Source organism: Choloepus didactylus, chromosome X (genome assembly GCF_015220235.1).
Source record: "Choloepus didactylus isolate mChoDid1 chromosome X, mChoDid1.pri, whole genome shotgun sequence".
Classification (NCBI taxonomy): Eukaryota; Metazoa; Chordata; class Mammalia; order Pilosa; family Megalonychidae; genus Choloepus; species Choloepus didactylus.
In genome coordinates this window covers 151,079,544-151,098,228 of record NC_051334.1, presented here as the reverse complement: position 1 = coordinate 151,098,228, position 18,685 = coordinate 151,079,544, and the positions used below count along the sequence as shown (strand labels likewise).

The 18,685-nt window shown below is 36.8% G+C and overlaps 1 protein-coding gene across 1 annotated transcript in view; it reads right to left on the bottom strand.

The window, feature by feature from the left end:
* The window catches only part of SH2D1A (SH2 domain containing 1A), a 24,611-nt gene extending 5,926 nt beyond the window's left edge, over positions 1-18,685 (bottom strand). Inside the window, exons 1-3 of the mRNA XM_037821367.1 lie at positions 18,449-18,685; positions 7,715-7,778; positions 477-618 (exon numbers count right to left, since the gene is read on the bottom strand). Coding sequence (XP_037677295.1) covers positions 477-618; positions 7,715-7,778; positions 18,449-18,585 — 343 coding nt within the window. The 5' untranslated portion in view covers positions 18,586-18,685. The remainder of the gene's footprint in view (positions 1-476; positions 619-7,714; positions 7,779-18,448) is intronic.

The following is an 18,685-nucleotide window of genomic DNA, read 5'->3' as shown; positions in this document are numbered from 1 at the left end:
GTGCCAGTGGAATAATAAAGTCTACTAATTTAATTTCCTTTACTAAAGTAAAATTTAATTCAAGTACCACAAATTCAGAACTCAATATCATGTGGGCCAGGCTAACATTAGCCTTTACATCCCAGATGTTCTCTGAATTATTCCATCTTTTAAATTAGTAGTGTCTGAATTAGTGAAGTGAAATTGTACTTATATATCTACAACAAGGACTGGGGAGAGCAATAAGGGATAAAAGCAGTTAAAACGGTGTGGGTTCATAGAATTTTTGGTATTTTTGCAGAGTTTCATTAAATGTGTACAGTATAGTATATTGAAATCATGGCATGTAAATAGTCACCTTTTTCATTTGATTTGCCATCTACCTCACTTTCTAATTGCATTTGTCTTACAGAACGTCCTACAACTATATGGTTATAAATAGGTTGACTCACAACCCTAAACTTCCAAACCCTGTCAAAAATTAACGTAAACCTCACCTGCTATACCTTGTGTACTTCTACCTGAGGACTTCTCAACTGGATACTGCAGAGGTATAACAATGCCTTGATCTGGCTTCTGAAATGCTGAAATTAAGTTTTTTATTTTCCGGAAAAATCTTTTATGTACCCCAGGTGCTGTCTGGAAAAAAAAAAGCCAAACAAATTATTCACCCAACTTGCAATGATACAAAAAAGCCTACAAAATGTGTGAGGGATGCTTAAAGCGGTACCATTTGTGTAACTTGTTCGAATATTTGAAAACATAAGGAAGAAGGAAAAACAACATTCCAGAATGTCGGTTGGTTAAATTTCCCAGCAAGAAGAGTTAATGAGCTGTCATTTCAGTTCTCCAAAGGGTGGTATTAGTTTGTACAAGCTGTTGCTCATCACCCTGCACTTCCTGTCTGCTCCCCATCATACATCCTGAACCTCTAAGGGCATACAGGCCATTACCCACAATGAATTTGCCAACAGAGAGGATGCAGTTAAACACAGAAAAAACACAGCTCTTAAAGGTCATTAATAAAAAGCCCAAGGAATAAAAACAAAAAAACAGAAAAACAAAACAAAAAAACAACCTGTCATTATTACACAATATAAAATGCCACACAGGAAATTAAAAATTAACTACTGTGATACATGCAATGCATGGTTAGTTTAGTCCTCATGCTCTTTCACCTCACAATATGAACTGCTTCATCCTTCACCTCAAATTTTTTTCTCCTTGAGAAATTTCCCTATCCTCCCAAAAATTGCTCTCTCCATCAACACTTAATTGTGACAACAAGGTTTTCTCTGTGTGCCAGTTTGAATGTATTGTGTCCCCCAAATGCCATTATCTTTGTGGTCTTGTGTGGGGCAGACGTTTTTGGTGCTGGCTAGATTTGCTTGGAATGTGCCCTACTCAGCTGTGGGTAATGATCATTTTGATGAGATGTTCCCATGGAGGCATGGCCCCACCCATTCGGGGTGGGCCTTGATCAGTGGAGCTATATAAATGAGCTGACTCAGAGAGAGGAGACTAAGAGAGTGCAGCTGGGAGTGATGTTTTGAAGAGAAGCAAGCTTGCTAGAGAGGAACGTCCTGGGAGAAAGCCGTTTTGAGGCCGGAGCTTTGGAGCAGACGCCAGCTGCCTTCCCAGCTAACAATGGTTTTCCGGACGCCATTGGCCATCCTCCGGTGAAGGTACCCGATTGCTGAGGTGTTACCTTGGATGCTTTGTGGCCTTAAGACTGTAACTGTGTAGTGAAATAAACCCCCGTTTTATAAAAGCCTATCCATCTCTGGTGTTTTGCATTCTGCAGCACTAGCAAACTAAGACAGATTTTGGTACCAGAGAAGTGGGGTGCTTTTGCTGCTGAGTTTGCAAATACCAAACATGTTGGAACGGCTTTTTAAATGGATAAGGGGAAGTTTCTGGAAGAGTTGTGAGGAGCTTGATAGAAAAGGCCAAAACTGCTTTAAAGAGACTGTTTGTGGAAATATGGACTCTAAAGAAACTTCTGATGAGGACTTGAACAGAAATGATGAATGTGTTGTAAACTGGAAGAAAGGCGATCCTTGTTTTAAAGTGGCAGAGAATTTGGCAAAATTGAGTCCTGGTGTCAGATGGAAGGAAGAATCTGGAAGCAACAACTTGGAATACTTAGCTGAGGAGATCTCCAGACTACGTGTGGAGGACGTATCCTGGCTTCTCCTTGCAGCTTATAGTAAAATGCGAGCAGAGAGAGATAAACTTAGAACTGAACTCTTGGGTTCAAAGAAACCAGAAGTTGATAGCTTGGAAAATTACGAGCTTCCAGGGGGTGGAATCCCTGAAGCTACAGCCCAACATGAGGATGGAACCAAACATGGAACCCAGCCGCCATTTCAGTACAAGCCAAGATTGGAAAAGGAGTTAAGCAGAAAGGATTTGTGGAAAGTCCTATTGTCTGATGGCTTTGACCCTTGTGTGCTTCATGCAAAACCAACAGAATTTTTGCGAGATCTTTATAGACAGAGCCATTGCTGGTCTGGACTGGAGGAGACAGACAAGGAAAAAATTAAAGGAAAAATCTCTTCAAAGACAGAGCCATGGAGCTTGAGGTCTGGAGTCAGGAGGTCTCGGGCTGGGAGAGCGGAGCAGCCCACATGCATGGAAAGGGTGAGTTTGCCCTGGAGATCGAGGGCGGGCTTTCCGCCTCGATGCTCTGGAAGAGTTTTGCCACCTCAGGTCCCAAAGAGGGTGGAGCACATTTCCAGGGAATTGAGGAGAGCCTGGCTGCCACCACACTGTTCTGAAGGGGTTGAGCGTGTGCCCCGGAGATGGAAGGGAATCCGGGAGCTGCCCCGAGGTTTGAGGAGGGTGGAGCCGAGAAGGTGGTCTCCCCAGTGTGTGGATATGTTGGAGCACTCACCCAAGCGTTTGGAGAGGAACGGGCTGCCGAAAAGGCCCTTAGGAAGGGTTAGACTCCCGCTCTCTCAAGCCCCAAGGATGCAACATTGTTCTGTAAATGACTCTTGGACTTTGAAATCTAATGGAGTTTGTCCTGCGGGTTTTAAGAACTGTTTTGCTCTTGTTAACCCTGTTTTCCTTACTGTTTCTCCTTATGGCAATGGGAATGTTTATCCTATGAATGTCCCTCCTTTGTATATTGGAAGCACGTAACTTATTCTGAGTTCACAGATCCACAGCTAAAGAAAGATTGTGCCTTGGGACTGACCATGCCTAAATTGATTTTGATGGGATTTTGTGCTTAACTTTTGTTACTGAAATGATTTTAAGTTTTTGTGGTATTGTGGAATGAATGTATTTTGTATTTGGAAAGATAATGTCATTTTGGGTTCCAGGGGGTGGAATGTGCCAGTTTGAATGTATTGTGTCCCCCAAATGCCATTATCTTTGTGGTCTTGTGTGGGGCAGACGTTTTTGGTGCTGGCTAGATTTGCTTGGAATGTGCCCTACTCAGCTGTGGGTAATGATCATTTTGATGAGATGTTCCCATGGAGGCATGGCCCCACCCATTCGGGGTGGGCCTTGATCAGTGGAGCTATATAAATGAGCTGACTCAGAGAGAGGAGACTAAGAGAGTGCAGCTGGGAGTGATGTTTTGAAGAGAAGCAAGCTTGCTAGAGAGGAACGTCCTGGGAGAAAGCCGTTTTGAGGTCGGAGCTTTGGAGCAGACGCCAGCTGCCTTCCCAGCTAACAATGGTTTTCCGGACGCCATTGGCCATCCTCTGGTGAAGGTACCCGATTGCTGAGGTGTTACCTTGGATGCTTTGTGGCCTTAAGACTGTAACTGTGTAGTGAAATAAACCCCCGTTTTATAAAAGCCTATCCATCTCTGGTGTTTTGCATTCTGCAGCATTAGCAAACTAAGACACTCTGACATGAAAATGAAAGGCTATATAAGGTCACCTTTATTTATTTGTTTGTTTTTTAAAGAGATCATTATTTTTCAGATGACTGTTAAAATGTATTCCTTTCCTTGACATCAATTCTCTTGCAAAGACACTGCCTGAAATAAACAGCAATTCCCTGTAAAAGCTTATGAACCAAGTTTTAGGCATGAGCTCAAACTGTCATTTTACATGAAATAAAATAGTATTGCTATGAGCAATTGAACAATGATAGTTTCTTTAGAAAGATGGTTTTCAGTTATTCCATCTGGAAGATTTTAGAGGTGAGAGCTGTTTGTTTTTTAGCATTTAATGAGAACACATGAAGGCTGGCATGCAGACTTCTGTCAACTAGACTAAAAACTGGAGATAGCACACTGTCCATAGTAACTCTTGATCATTTCCTTACCAATTTTTTCATGGAATTTTTCGTGGAAAACACTGCAAAGGTCTCAATACAATGCTCTTTTTAGTTCTAATTTAGTGTCCACTCATAGACTCACACAACTAGAAGCCTCAATTGATGGAGAATACTCTTCACTCACCTCTACCTCAATGGTCAAAACACTTTCTTAAAACTTTATTTGAGATCTTGTCCAAAATAACATGGTTATTCTTGCAGGCATCAAATAGTTCTTCCAAAATAGAATCTCCAATTTGAAAAGGCAGGTCATAGGTGCAGAATACCTCTTTATACCTTCTTTAGAGCACTTTATCATTTTCAAAACACTTTCCAATCTCCTGACCCACTATTTCCTCACAGACTGACAGTCATTGGCTGATTTAGTCATTCCCATTTGACAAATACGAAAACAGAAGTATAAAGAGATTACTGAACTTGCCCAAGGTCACATAGATAATTAAAGGCAGAACTGGCACTAGATCCCAGGTTAGGGCAGAACCAAATAGATTCTAGTGAAACTGGAGTCATCAACCAGAAAAGAAACTATACACCCCCTCAGCGTGGAAAAAAATTCAAACCACACACTTTTTTAGCTGCTCTTGTGGCTTGTAAAGCCATTTTATCAACAGAGGCATCTCTTTTATGGAGACTGATATGCAGTTAACACTTGATTATTCATGTTAACAGGAATAGCACTGGATATATAAAAGCAATTTGAATTTGGAATGCAATGTTTCATGGCCAAATGAATGATCTAATTTATAGTGCTGTGAGTAGTTTAATAAGTAAAATTATTTAGCATCTACTGGATCTACTGATGATCAGATACCCAGAGAAGCCCAAAGGTTCTAAAGTCTACAGGGGGATGTCAGCCTGGAGTAAAAATAAATATGCTGCTGACAATGTACATAATAAATCATAGTTGACTGTGGAATTCGCTAAATTAACAATTTAGCAAAATTTTAACCTGAATCATGAGATAAATTAATACACTACACTAGGCAATGCTCAGACCTAAAAGTCTATCTGAAACTAGAAACATATATATTTGTTTCTCATAATTCAGTGGATCCAGGGTTCAATTTCATTCCAATCTTTGAAACAAATCTCAGACTTTAGATTTCTTGCACAATCTTTGCACAGAGGGCAAAACAGAACTGCCATGATTTTTTTCCTGCAATGTGGCAAATTAAAGCACTGTTTCAAAAAGCAATATAAGTACTTATCATTTATGCAATTTCAAAAATACATTTTTTTCATTTGCACTACTGACAACCCCCATCCTGTCACTGAACTCAGCTATTGTTCAAATTTGCACATTTCCCATACTGGTACCTCTTAGCTCTCCATGGAAACATGTTTTGGATCACAGCTGGTCTTCAATAAGCTCTAGAGAAATTTTTTTCTATGCTATGAGCACTGAGAATACACACTAGTATCATATTCATCTAAGCAAAACATAACTAGAAGGCCAATTTAGTAGATGGAAAAGGATGCAATATATATTTCAAAAATAAATCTAAAGAGTTCTTTGAATTGTTTTCCATGTGGAGATAATCCATGCAAATTTTCCAACCTCTTAGTGAGATAATTGCAATATTATTACAAAAATGGAGTCAGACTGGACAACAGGAATGGGGGGTGGGCATTTTTACTCAATAAGCCCTCTCCTTCTTAGAATGACCATAAGCCTGTAAGAATCTTCATATGATGCTATACTTGAAACAGAAAGCAAGTTTAAAAACAAGGTTGCTTAACTCTAAGAATTTAAGACTCTTTCCATAAAAAATATTCTTCAGCAGCTGAAGGCTACTTCTCTGGGGAGAAAGGTTATTTCTAGTCAAATTATATACAAATGTGTATACAATCATTTTTATAATAAAGGAAATTTAATTTCTTATTCAATTATCTCTGTAGCAATAGAGAATTTTTTAACAAACAGGTATAAATAGTTTTGATTAGAAATGGTACCATTTTTCCTCTAATTAGTATCGCAGTATTAATTATCCTGATGTAAGTAACAATATTTTTTAAAAACTGGCCCTAATTCATCTTAGTAATACAAAATACTTGTAGTTCACAATTTGTGCTACCTTGTTTACTGATCAATTTTTAAAGGTTAAAGCTATTTTAATTTTTAAAGTCTAGACTTTATAAACTTTCTTAAATGCATAGATTGAGTTATTAGAGGTTGATATTAGTATTTGTGTGTTCAAACAGCTGGTAATGAAGTACTTTCGCTATAAAGAAGGATTGTTTTTAAAGAGTCAGAAACCAGAGAAAGCATTTGAGGTTGAAAGTTTCAGTTGCAAAAACCTCTAGAAATAGATTTACTCTACAAGGATTTCTTGCAATAGTACAGTGGCTTTCAAAGTTTTTAAAAGCAGCAGAACACTTTATTCTAATGACGTCTTACTCAAAGCCCCAGTTTATAAGCAAAATAAAAGGGAACTGCTCCAGTTGAAGCTGAGGTGGGGACCCAAAAGCCTTCCCACTCCCTGTCTCGCCCAGGTAGTCCCAAGGCACCCAGCTAGAAGAACCCTAGGATTTTGCAGAGCATAGTTTAAAACCATCTCATGCTCCCTCTTCTCTATTCTACCTGTCCAAGTCCTTCCCACATGGTTCAGCTGGGAATCCTGCCTCCACCTGTATAGCAGTCCTGATTACCTTAACACTTGGAAACCCTCCTTTCTTTGAACTCCTATGCTAGATAATTTAGCACTTGACTATATATAATCTTACATTGTTCAGCAGTTTGGGGGAGCTTGCATTTTGAAGGGCTTAATAAATCCCAAACCCTGTGGCTAAGAGCTTTCTTTATATGCATTATCTCATTTCATCCTCAAAATGAGCCCTATGAGTAAGAAACTATTTTAGGCTAATTTTACAGATGGGTCACAGTGAAATAAAGTAATCTGCCCAAGGTCATAGAGCTAGCAGGGAGGGGTGGGAGGACCAGACTTGGGACTGAGGTCCACCTGATAACAAAGCTCAGGCTCCAACTGCTTAATTTCATGTTACTTGTGTCTCCCTAAAGATATTATAGGCTCTTAGAAAAAAAAAAGTCTTGTTTTTTAATCACCCCATAGCACCAGCACTCATGTTAGTATCATCCAGCAAATAATCACTGATTTAATTATTTACCTGTTTTTGATATTTGATATGATTTCCACAATTTCAAATAGTCACTGACAGTTCGACACAGTCCTTCAGACTTTTTTTTATATTTCCCCCAAAGTCAGACCACTCTATGCAAAAGCACCTGAACAAGACTGAGACCAAAATTCTCTAAAGGCTTCTTAATGATACATGAACAATTTTGGATTGGGATTTTAGTGAATTGAATCTGATGACTGTTTTGGTAATTTCTGACTCAAACGCTTTTTATAAAACCAGCCTCAATTTCAAACACCTCACTGATACCAACAAAAATAAATAAATAAAAGAGCTGTACCTCAGCACTCCAAGAACCTGTTTCTGTCTGGGACACTCGGTATGTATAAATGTAACCTCGATACCTGTGAAAGAATAAACTTCCATTACTGAAAAATTCCAAAAGAACAATGAATGCTCTAAATTTGAGTTTACCATTACATGTAAATATTATGTATATTGGGACACACATATATGGCACCATTGCATTCATAGGAAGAAAAGCCCAGCAAATCTAACTTACCTGCATATTACATCGGCTTTATCACAGTTTCCAATGAGTCTTCTTTTTTATTTTTTTTTTTTACATATGGGAGCTCACAATCCTAAGGAATTGATTTGTCTAGTTGAAAGACTGGACAGAAGGAAACTAGGGGCCTGTTGTCATGGGTAAAAACCATAAATTATTAGAGAGTTTTAATAAATGTTAGTCATACTACTTTTAAGTGAATATAGAGCCTTAAAATGAAAACATTTCACTGGGTTAAGTACTGCCAGGCCTACTTAAATCAGTAGAAATATTAATAATATGAATTATAATATTAATTTAAAAATATACTCTATATTACTTTATAATACAATATTATATTATAATATAACAGTAATTGTAATTTAAATTAAAAAAGAATGCTACAAAAGTACTTGGCAACAGCGTGTCCTATTAAATGGTATAAAAATTATCCCCCATTACCCAGTGTGTATGCATACAGTATAATTGATTTCTACTAGATGCTTTACATGTATCATCTCCTTTGGATCCCACAACAGTCCTATGAACATTATATTGTGAAATATTTTTGAAAGATGAGGAAATTGAGAATTTGAGGAGTTAAGTAACCAAAGCCACACTAGAGAGCAAGCAGCAGAGCTGGGTTTTAAATCAAGCCCATTTGACTTCACAGCCCTATTCTTGATCTCCATACCATAATGCATATATATCATTTATGATATCTTGGTATATATGGTAATGCTGTTTAATTTTCCTAACAAATATTTATTTCACAGAAAATTAAGGTAAATTTCACACTGAATTAATTCAAATTATGAATGTGAATCAACAAAGTTTTATTTAACACATTTTTCTACTTTTCTTGGGCATAAATTTATGTCAATATTAGATCTTTGGTTAGGACACCCAGTAAATTCTGGTTAAAATCAATGTGTTCAAACTTACAAGGAACAGATGATGTTAAAGCATTCCAAATAGAGGGTCATGCTCTACTAACTGATTACGTGTACCATTAACCCCTTTAGAACTAAAAGTCTTTAACATGTGAATTAAATTCCTATACCTTTAATCTATATTCATCTCTACTGATTACTTAAAGAACAAAAGATTGCATCTAAAACACTCTAAACAATTTCATTTGATTTGGAAGACAGGACCATGGGTCAATTTAATTACTGCTGATATTACATAATACATTTCATTTTTTGTTATGATGGTTTTGCCAGAATTTTTAAAGCATATAAAAAATAGTTGGAGATATGCCTATATATAATATGCTGAATAAATATAAAATACTACAGTGTTAAAGTCTTTTAGCTTTCTTAAACAATTGAAATCTACCTCAAAGCACAGTGCTTTCAGTAAGTAATCTACAGGGAACAAGGCAAGAACTTTGATTTCCATTTTTTACCATGGGAACTTAAAATGTAAGGCTTTAAGTGATTTTCTTAAAGCCACACAACAAAATGGAAATAGAAGCAGGGAAATAAATAGCATAGGCCCTTTGTTCCATTTTCCCTATGGGAAGCAATTAACAGCAATACTTCTGTCTCATTAAGGGTGATGTGGAAATGCATTATTTAAAATCTCAGCATCTACATAAGCAAAACAGTAAGCAACCAGTTTTCGCTTTCTAAAACAGTGGGTCTCTAAATAATACAATGACTATATCCTCCTACTATCAATTCAGTCTTATTTAGTCAAAATAAATGGGTCTGTCTTGAAAATTGTTTCCTAACGAATCTGATCTTATCTCACTTTCAGTTAAGCAGCAGGAACCTGAGTACCACTTCAAAAGTTGTTACAGTCTTGAGTCTCTGATCAACCTGATGTCAATGACACATAAAATTTCTCATGATTAAATGACACATAAAATTTCTCATGATTAACCCATCTAATATTAACAATTTCCTATGCCCCCCCACGACCAGATTTCTGAATGAGCAAAATTGTAGCAATTCATCTGTTCTACTTTCAAGCGGCTGAAGTAAATGATCAAGGATCCCTTGTAATTAACTTTCATACTAATGTGTCATGAATGGAAGAGATCTAAAAACCATGCAGCATCAGCATCACCTGGGAACCTGTTAGAAATGGGAAATCTTAGGCTCCACTCCAATACTACTGAAGCACAACCTGCATTTTAACAAGATCGCAAGGTTATTTGTATGAACATTAAAGTTAGAGAAGTACTGATCTAAAATGCAGAGAGAAGGCTCACACCTCGTTGGGAACATTGATAGTAACTCTGCAATGCCAAGCTGACTTCTTTCACCCACTAGGGCACTGCTGTGCCACCTTCTCCCTAGTCACTCAGTCTATGCTTAAAGAATGCAATTTGATTTTAATATAAGTTGAAGGTTTGTCAATTGTTTCAGTCTCCACAGAGCAGTGTTTCTCAACCATTTCCCCTCCTCTTCCACAAGATTTCACAGTTTTTATTTTCTGTTGTCTGTATTTTGAAACAATAATTTCATGATATAAAATTAAACTAAAATATTTAATATGCTTTTTAAAACTACACATACTCTCTCCTTATCCACTGATAATCACTATTCTAGGAAACAAATGGCAATTTGTAAAAGTAGCTATAAAACTGTGTATACTTTTGACCTAAATAATCTTGCTCATCTTCACACACTGCAAGGAAATAAATTATAAGGAAAAAGCAATTTGACAAAGATTTCATAACAGTTCTGTTTTTAATATTGAAAAATGGAATTAACTTAAACACCCCAAAATAAGGAACAATTACTCAAAATAAGGCAATGGTAACAGAAATAATTCAAAATTATGCCAAAATTCAAAAGTATTAGAGTCCTATATTTTTCAAAATATTTTAAGTATATGGACAGTGTACATATAAAATGATGGTAAGTGGAAAAAGCAGAGACAAGACTATGCCACATTTATTACTACTGTTCAAAACTGAATATCCATGTATTTATATAAACTAGAAGTAAATTGAAACTAATATCAATGCATTCTTGTATATTAATTTTTCCCTATAAAGTGGTTTAAGTAACATAATATTTTTTTTAGGGGGAAAAAAGCAGAATTCCCATTTGGAGTATTACAAACCTAGCCTAAGCAAATCACAGATCAGAAAAACATAATTCATCTTTAAAAATTGTTATATCCTTTTTAGGATTATCTTTCCTTTGATTCCCTCCATTAATACAGAAAAACCAAGAATGTAGTGCAATTTCAATTTCTTTCTCCATTAAAACTATTGGGCTTGCTGATAAGTCTGGAATTCAAAATTGTTCATTCAAAAAGTCTAGAAAATGAATAATTGGGAGACAGTAGAGTTTTTTGTTGCTGCCATTAATTTATTTTGTTAACTAATATTTTGTATTTTAATGACTATAAAGCATGTGCTGATTCAGTCTCTGCTGATACTAAAATTTGTCTTTATCCAAAGCTTCCCCCAATCCTTAAAAAATACTCTGGTTTGAAATGGATAAGAAGAAAGCAACCTGACATTTTTTTATTTTCTCAATGGGCAGTGTTGGAGACAGATTTGGAACTGACAAAACCACATCAATTCTTTTTTTATACCAATTTAAGAACTAAAGAAAAGAAATGGTTTAGTTATATCTGATTCCTTCATGAGCACTCATGCCTCTATGCCTATTCAAACTAATGCTATGTGCAAAATGCAAGGCACAATTATAATATAACTGATTTTTAAATAAATAGTTCAGAACTTTTATATCCAAAGGAATGGTGTTCTAGCTTGCTAATGCTGCCAGAATGCAAAACACCAGAAATGGATTGGCTTTTATAATAGGGGGTTTATTTGGTTACACAGTTACAGTCTTAAGGCCATAAAGTGTCCATCAATAAAGGTTACCTTTACTGGAGAAAGGCAATTGGCATCTGGAAAACCTCTGTTAGCTGGGAAGGCACGTGGCTGGTGTCTGCTTGCTCTCAGTTTGTGTTTCAAAATGGCATTCTCCAAAATGTCTGCATCAGCTTCCAACGGCCATCTTCAAAATGTCTGTCTCAACCCCAGCTAGCTATTAGCTCCTTCTGTCTGAGCTTATACAGTACTCCAGTAAACTAAACAAGGCCCACGCTGAATGGGCAGTGCCACGACCTCCATGGAAATTATCCAATCAGAGTTATCACCTACAGTTGGGTGGGCCACATCTCCGTGGACCCTGAACCGAGAGGTTCCAACCCAATCCACACTAATACGTCTGACCCCACAAGAATGCATTAAAGAATATGGCTTTTTCTGAGGGACATAAATATACAAACCAGCACAAATGGTAACCTCTACAAAGCTGTCATTGTTGAGGCTATACTCCAATTCAGGAAGCTTCTAATTTCCTATCACTCAATCTTCATTCTTTTTTGAGTGAATTTGAATTTTCAGAACAGTCAAAAGTCATTCAGCTTCAAATTTGATGATCAAACTATGTAATACCATTTTCAATGAGTCATGACAATAAATATAATCTCTCCTTCTCCTGAACTGCCACATAATGTTTTATTTATATATTCTTTAGATGATCTAACCTTGTAGTACAATTATTTATAGATCTTTTATTTATGTTAACAAATTTCTACTACATGTTCTAAGTACTTGTACTCATGTAATAATAATCACAACCCTATGCTATAAGCACTATAATTATCATCACCCCCATTTGGAAGATAGGTAAACTGAGTCACAGAAAGGATGAGCAACTTGCCCAAGGTAAAATAGCTAGTTAAATGGCAGAGCTAGAATACAGACCCAGAAGTTTCTGGCTTGAAGGTCTGGGCTCTTAATCACCATTCTATGTGGCTTCTCTCTTATATTAGCTTCTCCTATTATTATGGGCTTCTAGAGGGAATGAATAAACGAATGAATGAATGAGCAAACTGGTCTTAAAAACAATTCAAACAGCACAGTTCTCAAAAAGGGAGGGAATCTGCTTGGTCATAAGGCTGGAGCTCCTTCAATGAGGTGGACAGTGGGTGAAGGGGCCGAAGAGAAGAAACCAGGAGGGGAGAGCCCGGAAGAGGTCAGCCCAGACTACCTCTTCACTTAAGCTAAATGACATCTTCAGACAAATCTTGCAATTTCAATTTTATGTTGTCAACCAGAGTCAGCCCTTGATTTATTTGCCTATGAATTGTCCGTTTAGTGGTTTATGTGTGGCCAATTTAATTATAGGCTGAACTTCAGGCTCACTTTGCCATTAATGGATTGTATTCAGAAAATCCAAAATAATTCTGGTGGTCTAAATTATCATGAATATAAACGCACCACCAACACATATATCCAATTGTATTTAAAAACTAAATGCAAATTAAGTTATAATCTCTCACTCTTTGGAGTTCTTTGCCACATTATTGCTCCCTTCCCCTTTCTTCCAATTCACTTGTTTGATAGGCATTTTATTCCTAGTCATCCCTTTAAATCTTAAAGAACAAAATAATAATTATCCTTTTATCTAAAGACATATGACAAATGACTTTATTACGTGACCCTGAGGCTAAAGAATATAATAGCATTTCTCTTTCCAAATCTTCCGTCAGATAAATAGCAAAGTCACATTTGTACAGAAGGATGCTAATTATGTAAATTATTTCTTTAAACTAATTATTTTAAACATTTTAAATGAGCTTTCCTCTTATCACCATCAAACTATCACAGTGAGCATTCAGTATTTTTCCAATGGCTATCTACATTGAGGATGAGAAGGGAAGGAATGTGAGAGCGCATTTATACCTTACTGAAAAGAAACTTGATATTTCTAAAAAACAAAGAGAATAAAGGAAAAAAGACTATTTTATTAATAAGCACATTTGGTATATTAGAAGAATATAAGAAAAGTACATAAAATCAGCAGCATTTCTATGCAGCAAAAGATTTAATGGAAAAAGATTTCACTTAAGATAGAAACAGAAAAAATTACACACACAATAACTAGAAATAAGCTTAACAAAAAATGTTCAGGACCTACAGGAAGAAAATGACTTAACTCTACTGATAGATATAAATTAAAAAATGAATAAATGGAGAGACGCCACATTTTTGAATGGAAAGACTAAATTCTCAAAAGAGAAAAATTCCTCCTTAATTTATTGATGAGTTTAATGCAAGCCCAGTTGGATTTTTTTACCCTGCAAAGTTAAGTCTAGAATTTGTTTTCAAAGAGCCAACAGACAAGAATAGCAAAAAAGAAAATTAATGTTTTAAAGCATTTATCACACTATAGTGCTAGTGGTACAGAAATAAATAGATAAATTTAGCCAGATAAATAGTCCAGAAGCAATAACTGTTACATATAAGAATTTAATATGTGGTAAAGTAGACTAACAAATTAATGGGGACCGGAAGGTCTATTTTTAAATTATATTAGGACAATTGCTAGTTATCTGGAAGCAAATCAATTTATATCCTTTCTTCATATCAAATAAAATTGCAAATGGAATTAAAGAGTTAAATGTAAAGTAACAAAGCCATAAATTTAAAACAAAAACTGAAGTGCAATTTTACAACACCTGTGGAGGGAGAAAGAATTTCTAAGCTGGGAAGCAAAAGAAGAAATCAAACACAAAGAAAATGAATAATGAATTTGATTACTAAAATGTTAATTTTTTGTGTCAAAAAAATATATAATGGGAAACACCAAACTGAGAAAAGACACCTGCAACAAACACAACAGATCGTGGGTTAATACATAAAAACTCATAATGAATTAAGTAAAAGCATAAGGTTCAAATAGTTAAATGGGCAAAGTACACGAAAAGCCAAATCATGAAAGAGAAAATACAACAGCTTACAACCACATAAAAGACATTCAAACACTAATCAAATAAATATAAAATAAAGAGCAAATACCATAGTTCAAGAATTTTTTTAAAAAGAAAACCCATTGCTTGGGAGGGGACAGTGAAACAGACCCTTATGCATCACTAGTGTTCATATAAATTAGCATAGCCGTTTAGGAAAAAAAACGGTAATCATATATACATCAAAAGCAGTAAGCTGCTCATGTTTTCTGACCTAAAAATTCTGTATCTGGAACTCCATTATAAGGAAATAATCATAAATACCTTGATGCATTGAAATATGAATCATGCTGGGATTTATAATGCAAAAATCGAATGATTCAAATGTCTAAGAAAAAGTGACTGGTTAGGGAAAATATAGTGTATTCAATGACTGGACTATCATGCATCCATTAAAAATAATGCTTTAAATTCATTCCATTAAAAATAATGTTTTAAAATCATTTGTAATACCATGATATACAAGTGGGCTTTTTTCATGTTAAGTGGAAAACGTAGCAGAATACAATATTATAAGAGCACATGCGGGCTTAAAATATAATGCATTTAATTAAACTACAGAAGAAAACCTCGTTAATTTTCAGTAATAGGTGTCTTTAGTTTATTTAACATAAATAATTTCCCCCTCATTTCTATTATATTTATTTTTCAACTTTTCTATAATGAATGGGTATTACCTATAAGGAATTATTTTTAAATAGACTTATTATACACAAATCTAGATTTATTTAGAAAAATTAATTGGAAAATAAAACTTCTCACTTTAAATGAAAATAAAGAATCCTATAAACGGAAAATTTCTTTACTGCCTTTAGAATGATATTCAATTTTCTAAAACTGAACAGAAGAAAACTTTCAAAGGTCATATCTAAAAGTAATGATTAGGAGGGTACAGAAGTGGCAAAGAGTCAAATATAATTTGTGGTATTTCTACAATAAAAATACAGAAACTAAAGCTCAACAAAACCTTCTTGGGTGGTGGGAATAAAAAAAAGATAGACTGATAAACCATTTGAAGTGAACCCTATAATCAATACATATTTGTTTAGCTATACCTTGCTGGTCATGTGTATATGGCCCCATTTACATGAGCATTTCTATTCTACATCTACTCTACCTCCACTCTTTATATGATAAACCTAAGTGTTTTGTTTTTAAATAAGTACATGGTTTATTTCAAAATATAACCTGATTTTTTGTTGTTATAGTATAGTGCCAAAAAGGGAGCATGAAATATTTTTGTTTATCAAAAGGAACCCTGGACTCAAAAAGCTTGAGTAACTGATAAAAGGCAATGTATCTTCCCTCTGCAGCACAAGTCTGGCTAGCACCCTAACAGCCCAAGCACTCCCAATTTGCCTAGTAACTCTGCTTCATAAGGAGATTTTCATGAAGAACTAAGAGTTATAAAAACTGTATTTATACAAGATTCACTTTGGGTGAAAACTAAATGTTTGAGAATTTCCCATATGCCTAAATTAATTCCTGATGTGGTCTTGGCAAAAGGCTAAAGTTGTCCTTTTCTCTTGCATATTTTACTTTATAGCAATCTTGTGCAGAAGGTGGGGCATGCATCACTATTCTTGTTTTACAAATATAGAAACAAAGGCCCAGAAAAGTTGAGTGACTTCCCCAGGGCCCACATCCTGCCCTCCTGCTGTAGGTCCAGAGCTCTTCACAGTAAAGAATAGAATTTGCCTTGACAGGCCATTAATTAATTCAAAAATATTTGCAGAGTGCCCAAGAGGTTTCAGGCTGTGTTCCTGGTGCTGCTGACACAGCAGCCAACACAATGTCCCTGCTCTATTACGTTTTAGCAGGAGAGCCCAGCAATAAATAAGTAAACAAAAGACAGATAGTTTTAAGCTCCTTGAAGAAAAATAAAGGGATGGTGAGGGACAAGGAGAGGACACTTATTTTAGATAAGGTGGTCAAGGAAGCTCTCTATGAAGAAAGAAAGAGCTGAATCAATATGTGAATCAAATGTATTTTTGACAGAAGGAACAGTGCAAAGACCCTAATAAGGGAACATGCTTAGCATACTTGAGAAAAAGGAAGGAGAACAGTATGGCTGAATCCTCAGGTGAGTCTTGCTACACATTGTCCCCTGCTCTGCCTCTCCTGCCCAGGCTTCTTTTGTACCCTCTTTTTGTACCTCTAGATTAAGGGATCCATCAATTCTTTTGTTAGCTTCCTGAAGCAGCCTCTTTCACCTGCCCACTCACTCCTCTACCTTCTTTTAATAAGAAAAGAGCCGGAAAACATCAGTTGGCTTTCAATGACCTTCCTTAATTTCCAACAGGGGAAGACAATATCATAAGCAAAACATAAAGATCCATGCCCAAGAGATTCAATAGCTTCCACATATTTCCCTTGAATCCTTTATATTAAATTCATGTAGCAAGTTCAGAGAATGGGAGTATTCTGGTTAATTGAGAGTTGCCATGAACATGGATTTCCCATTTTTAAAAAAATACACAATTAAAATTCTTAACACAGATTTCAATATAGTATTTCTTCACCAACACAGACCATACCTCAAAATCTTGCAGTATATCATTAGGTACTGAACTTACTACAGAGCATTTTCCCTCATTTTGTTTCTGTCTAGGGTCTACTATGCAGGGCTGAGGTCTTCATGATTGTTTTTGTTTTGCTGCCAAAAAGTGCTTGGGCTAGGCCCTTCTCTAGAAATGCCCCCATGAGTACTAAAAGAAATCAAACCAAAAAGAGAAGAATGCCTATACTTATTGTATGTTTACTGTGGATCAGGTCCCAGTGCCAAGTATGTTTTGTGTACAGTATGGCATTTAATCCTCCCAACCTTGTGAGTTACTTAGTAGTATTATACCCATTTTATGGATGAGAGAACTGAGGGACTGAGAGGTTAACTTGCCTGAGGTCACAAGCCTAGCGTCTGACTAGCACAGGATTAGGTCTCAGATTTGTTGTCTCTGGAGCCCTGGGGCAAAGCTGAAGGTGCATCTGATTCAAAATGGGGATTCAGACTGAAACATGCCTAGACAAAAGGCAAGGCTGAATCATAACAAGGGTGTTTTCCTTCCATGCCCTTTACAACTGTTGTCAGTCCCAGCTTTTTTTTCAAGAAGAGCCCTAATTCTGAAATCCCCTACCCCACATACAACTCCCCTAAAAGGAAGCAAATTAAGCAGATCCAGAGAACAATTTTACTCACTAACATCCACTATCCTGACCTAACTGGAGTTGCATTCTCAAAGTAATGGACTCAGTTTCTTATCTTCCTCCTCTCCTTGAATTTGATGGTCTTCCTTTGAGATGAGGCCTCCAAAACCCTTTAAAGGTAGCCAGTGAAAGACCTTTCCTTCTCTCAGGAGCTAGTGACCCCAAATCTGGTCCCCAGAACCATCCCAGAGCTCTACCTTGCTCACCTCTACTAGATCCTTGGTCTTTCTTAGAGCGAAGGTAAATTCTAGGCCACAATTCCCCACCCAAAAGGGCATTCTCTGCAGCCACCCCCCAAAATCCCTGGTGAGGCCTTTCTGGAGCAAGGGAGCGAAATCTCAAGTGAGTTGCCTAGGCGGCAGTGTGTTCTACCATGGACTAGGGCTGGACCCGAGGAAGCCCTTGGGCCGTCGGGTGGGCGGAGAAGGAGGTCTCCACCAACTCCCACAACCTGTTTTCTTGCCTGCTCCAGGCCGCCACAGCCCACCGCCTTTTGCCCTCAGCACGTTCCCATGGCCGCGTACTCACAGCACACACAGGCAGTAGACGCCCGGGACGCTCTCACTGTCCCTCAGCAAATAGCTGCCGTCCAGACCCGTAGCAAGCAGGAGCTTCTCCCCTGTTTCCCGGGTTATTTTGCCGTGATACACGGTCACCGCATCCATGGCTTATTGGACTCTTGTGTGGGCCGAGACGTGGAATGAAAAAAGGGAGATGCCGCCGTGGCTGCAGTCAGGCCGACTCAGCCACCTGTCTCCCAGTTCA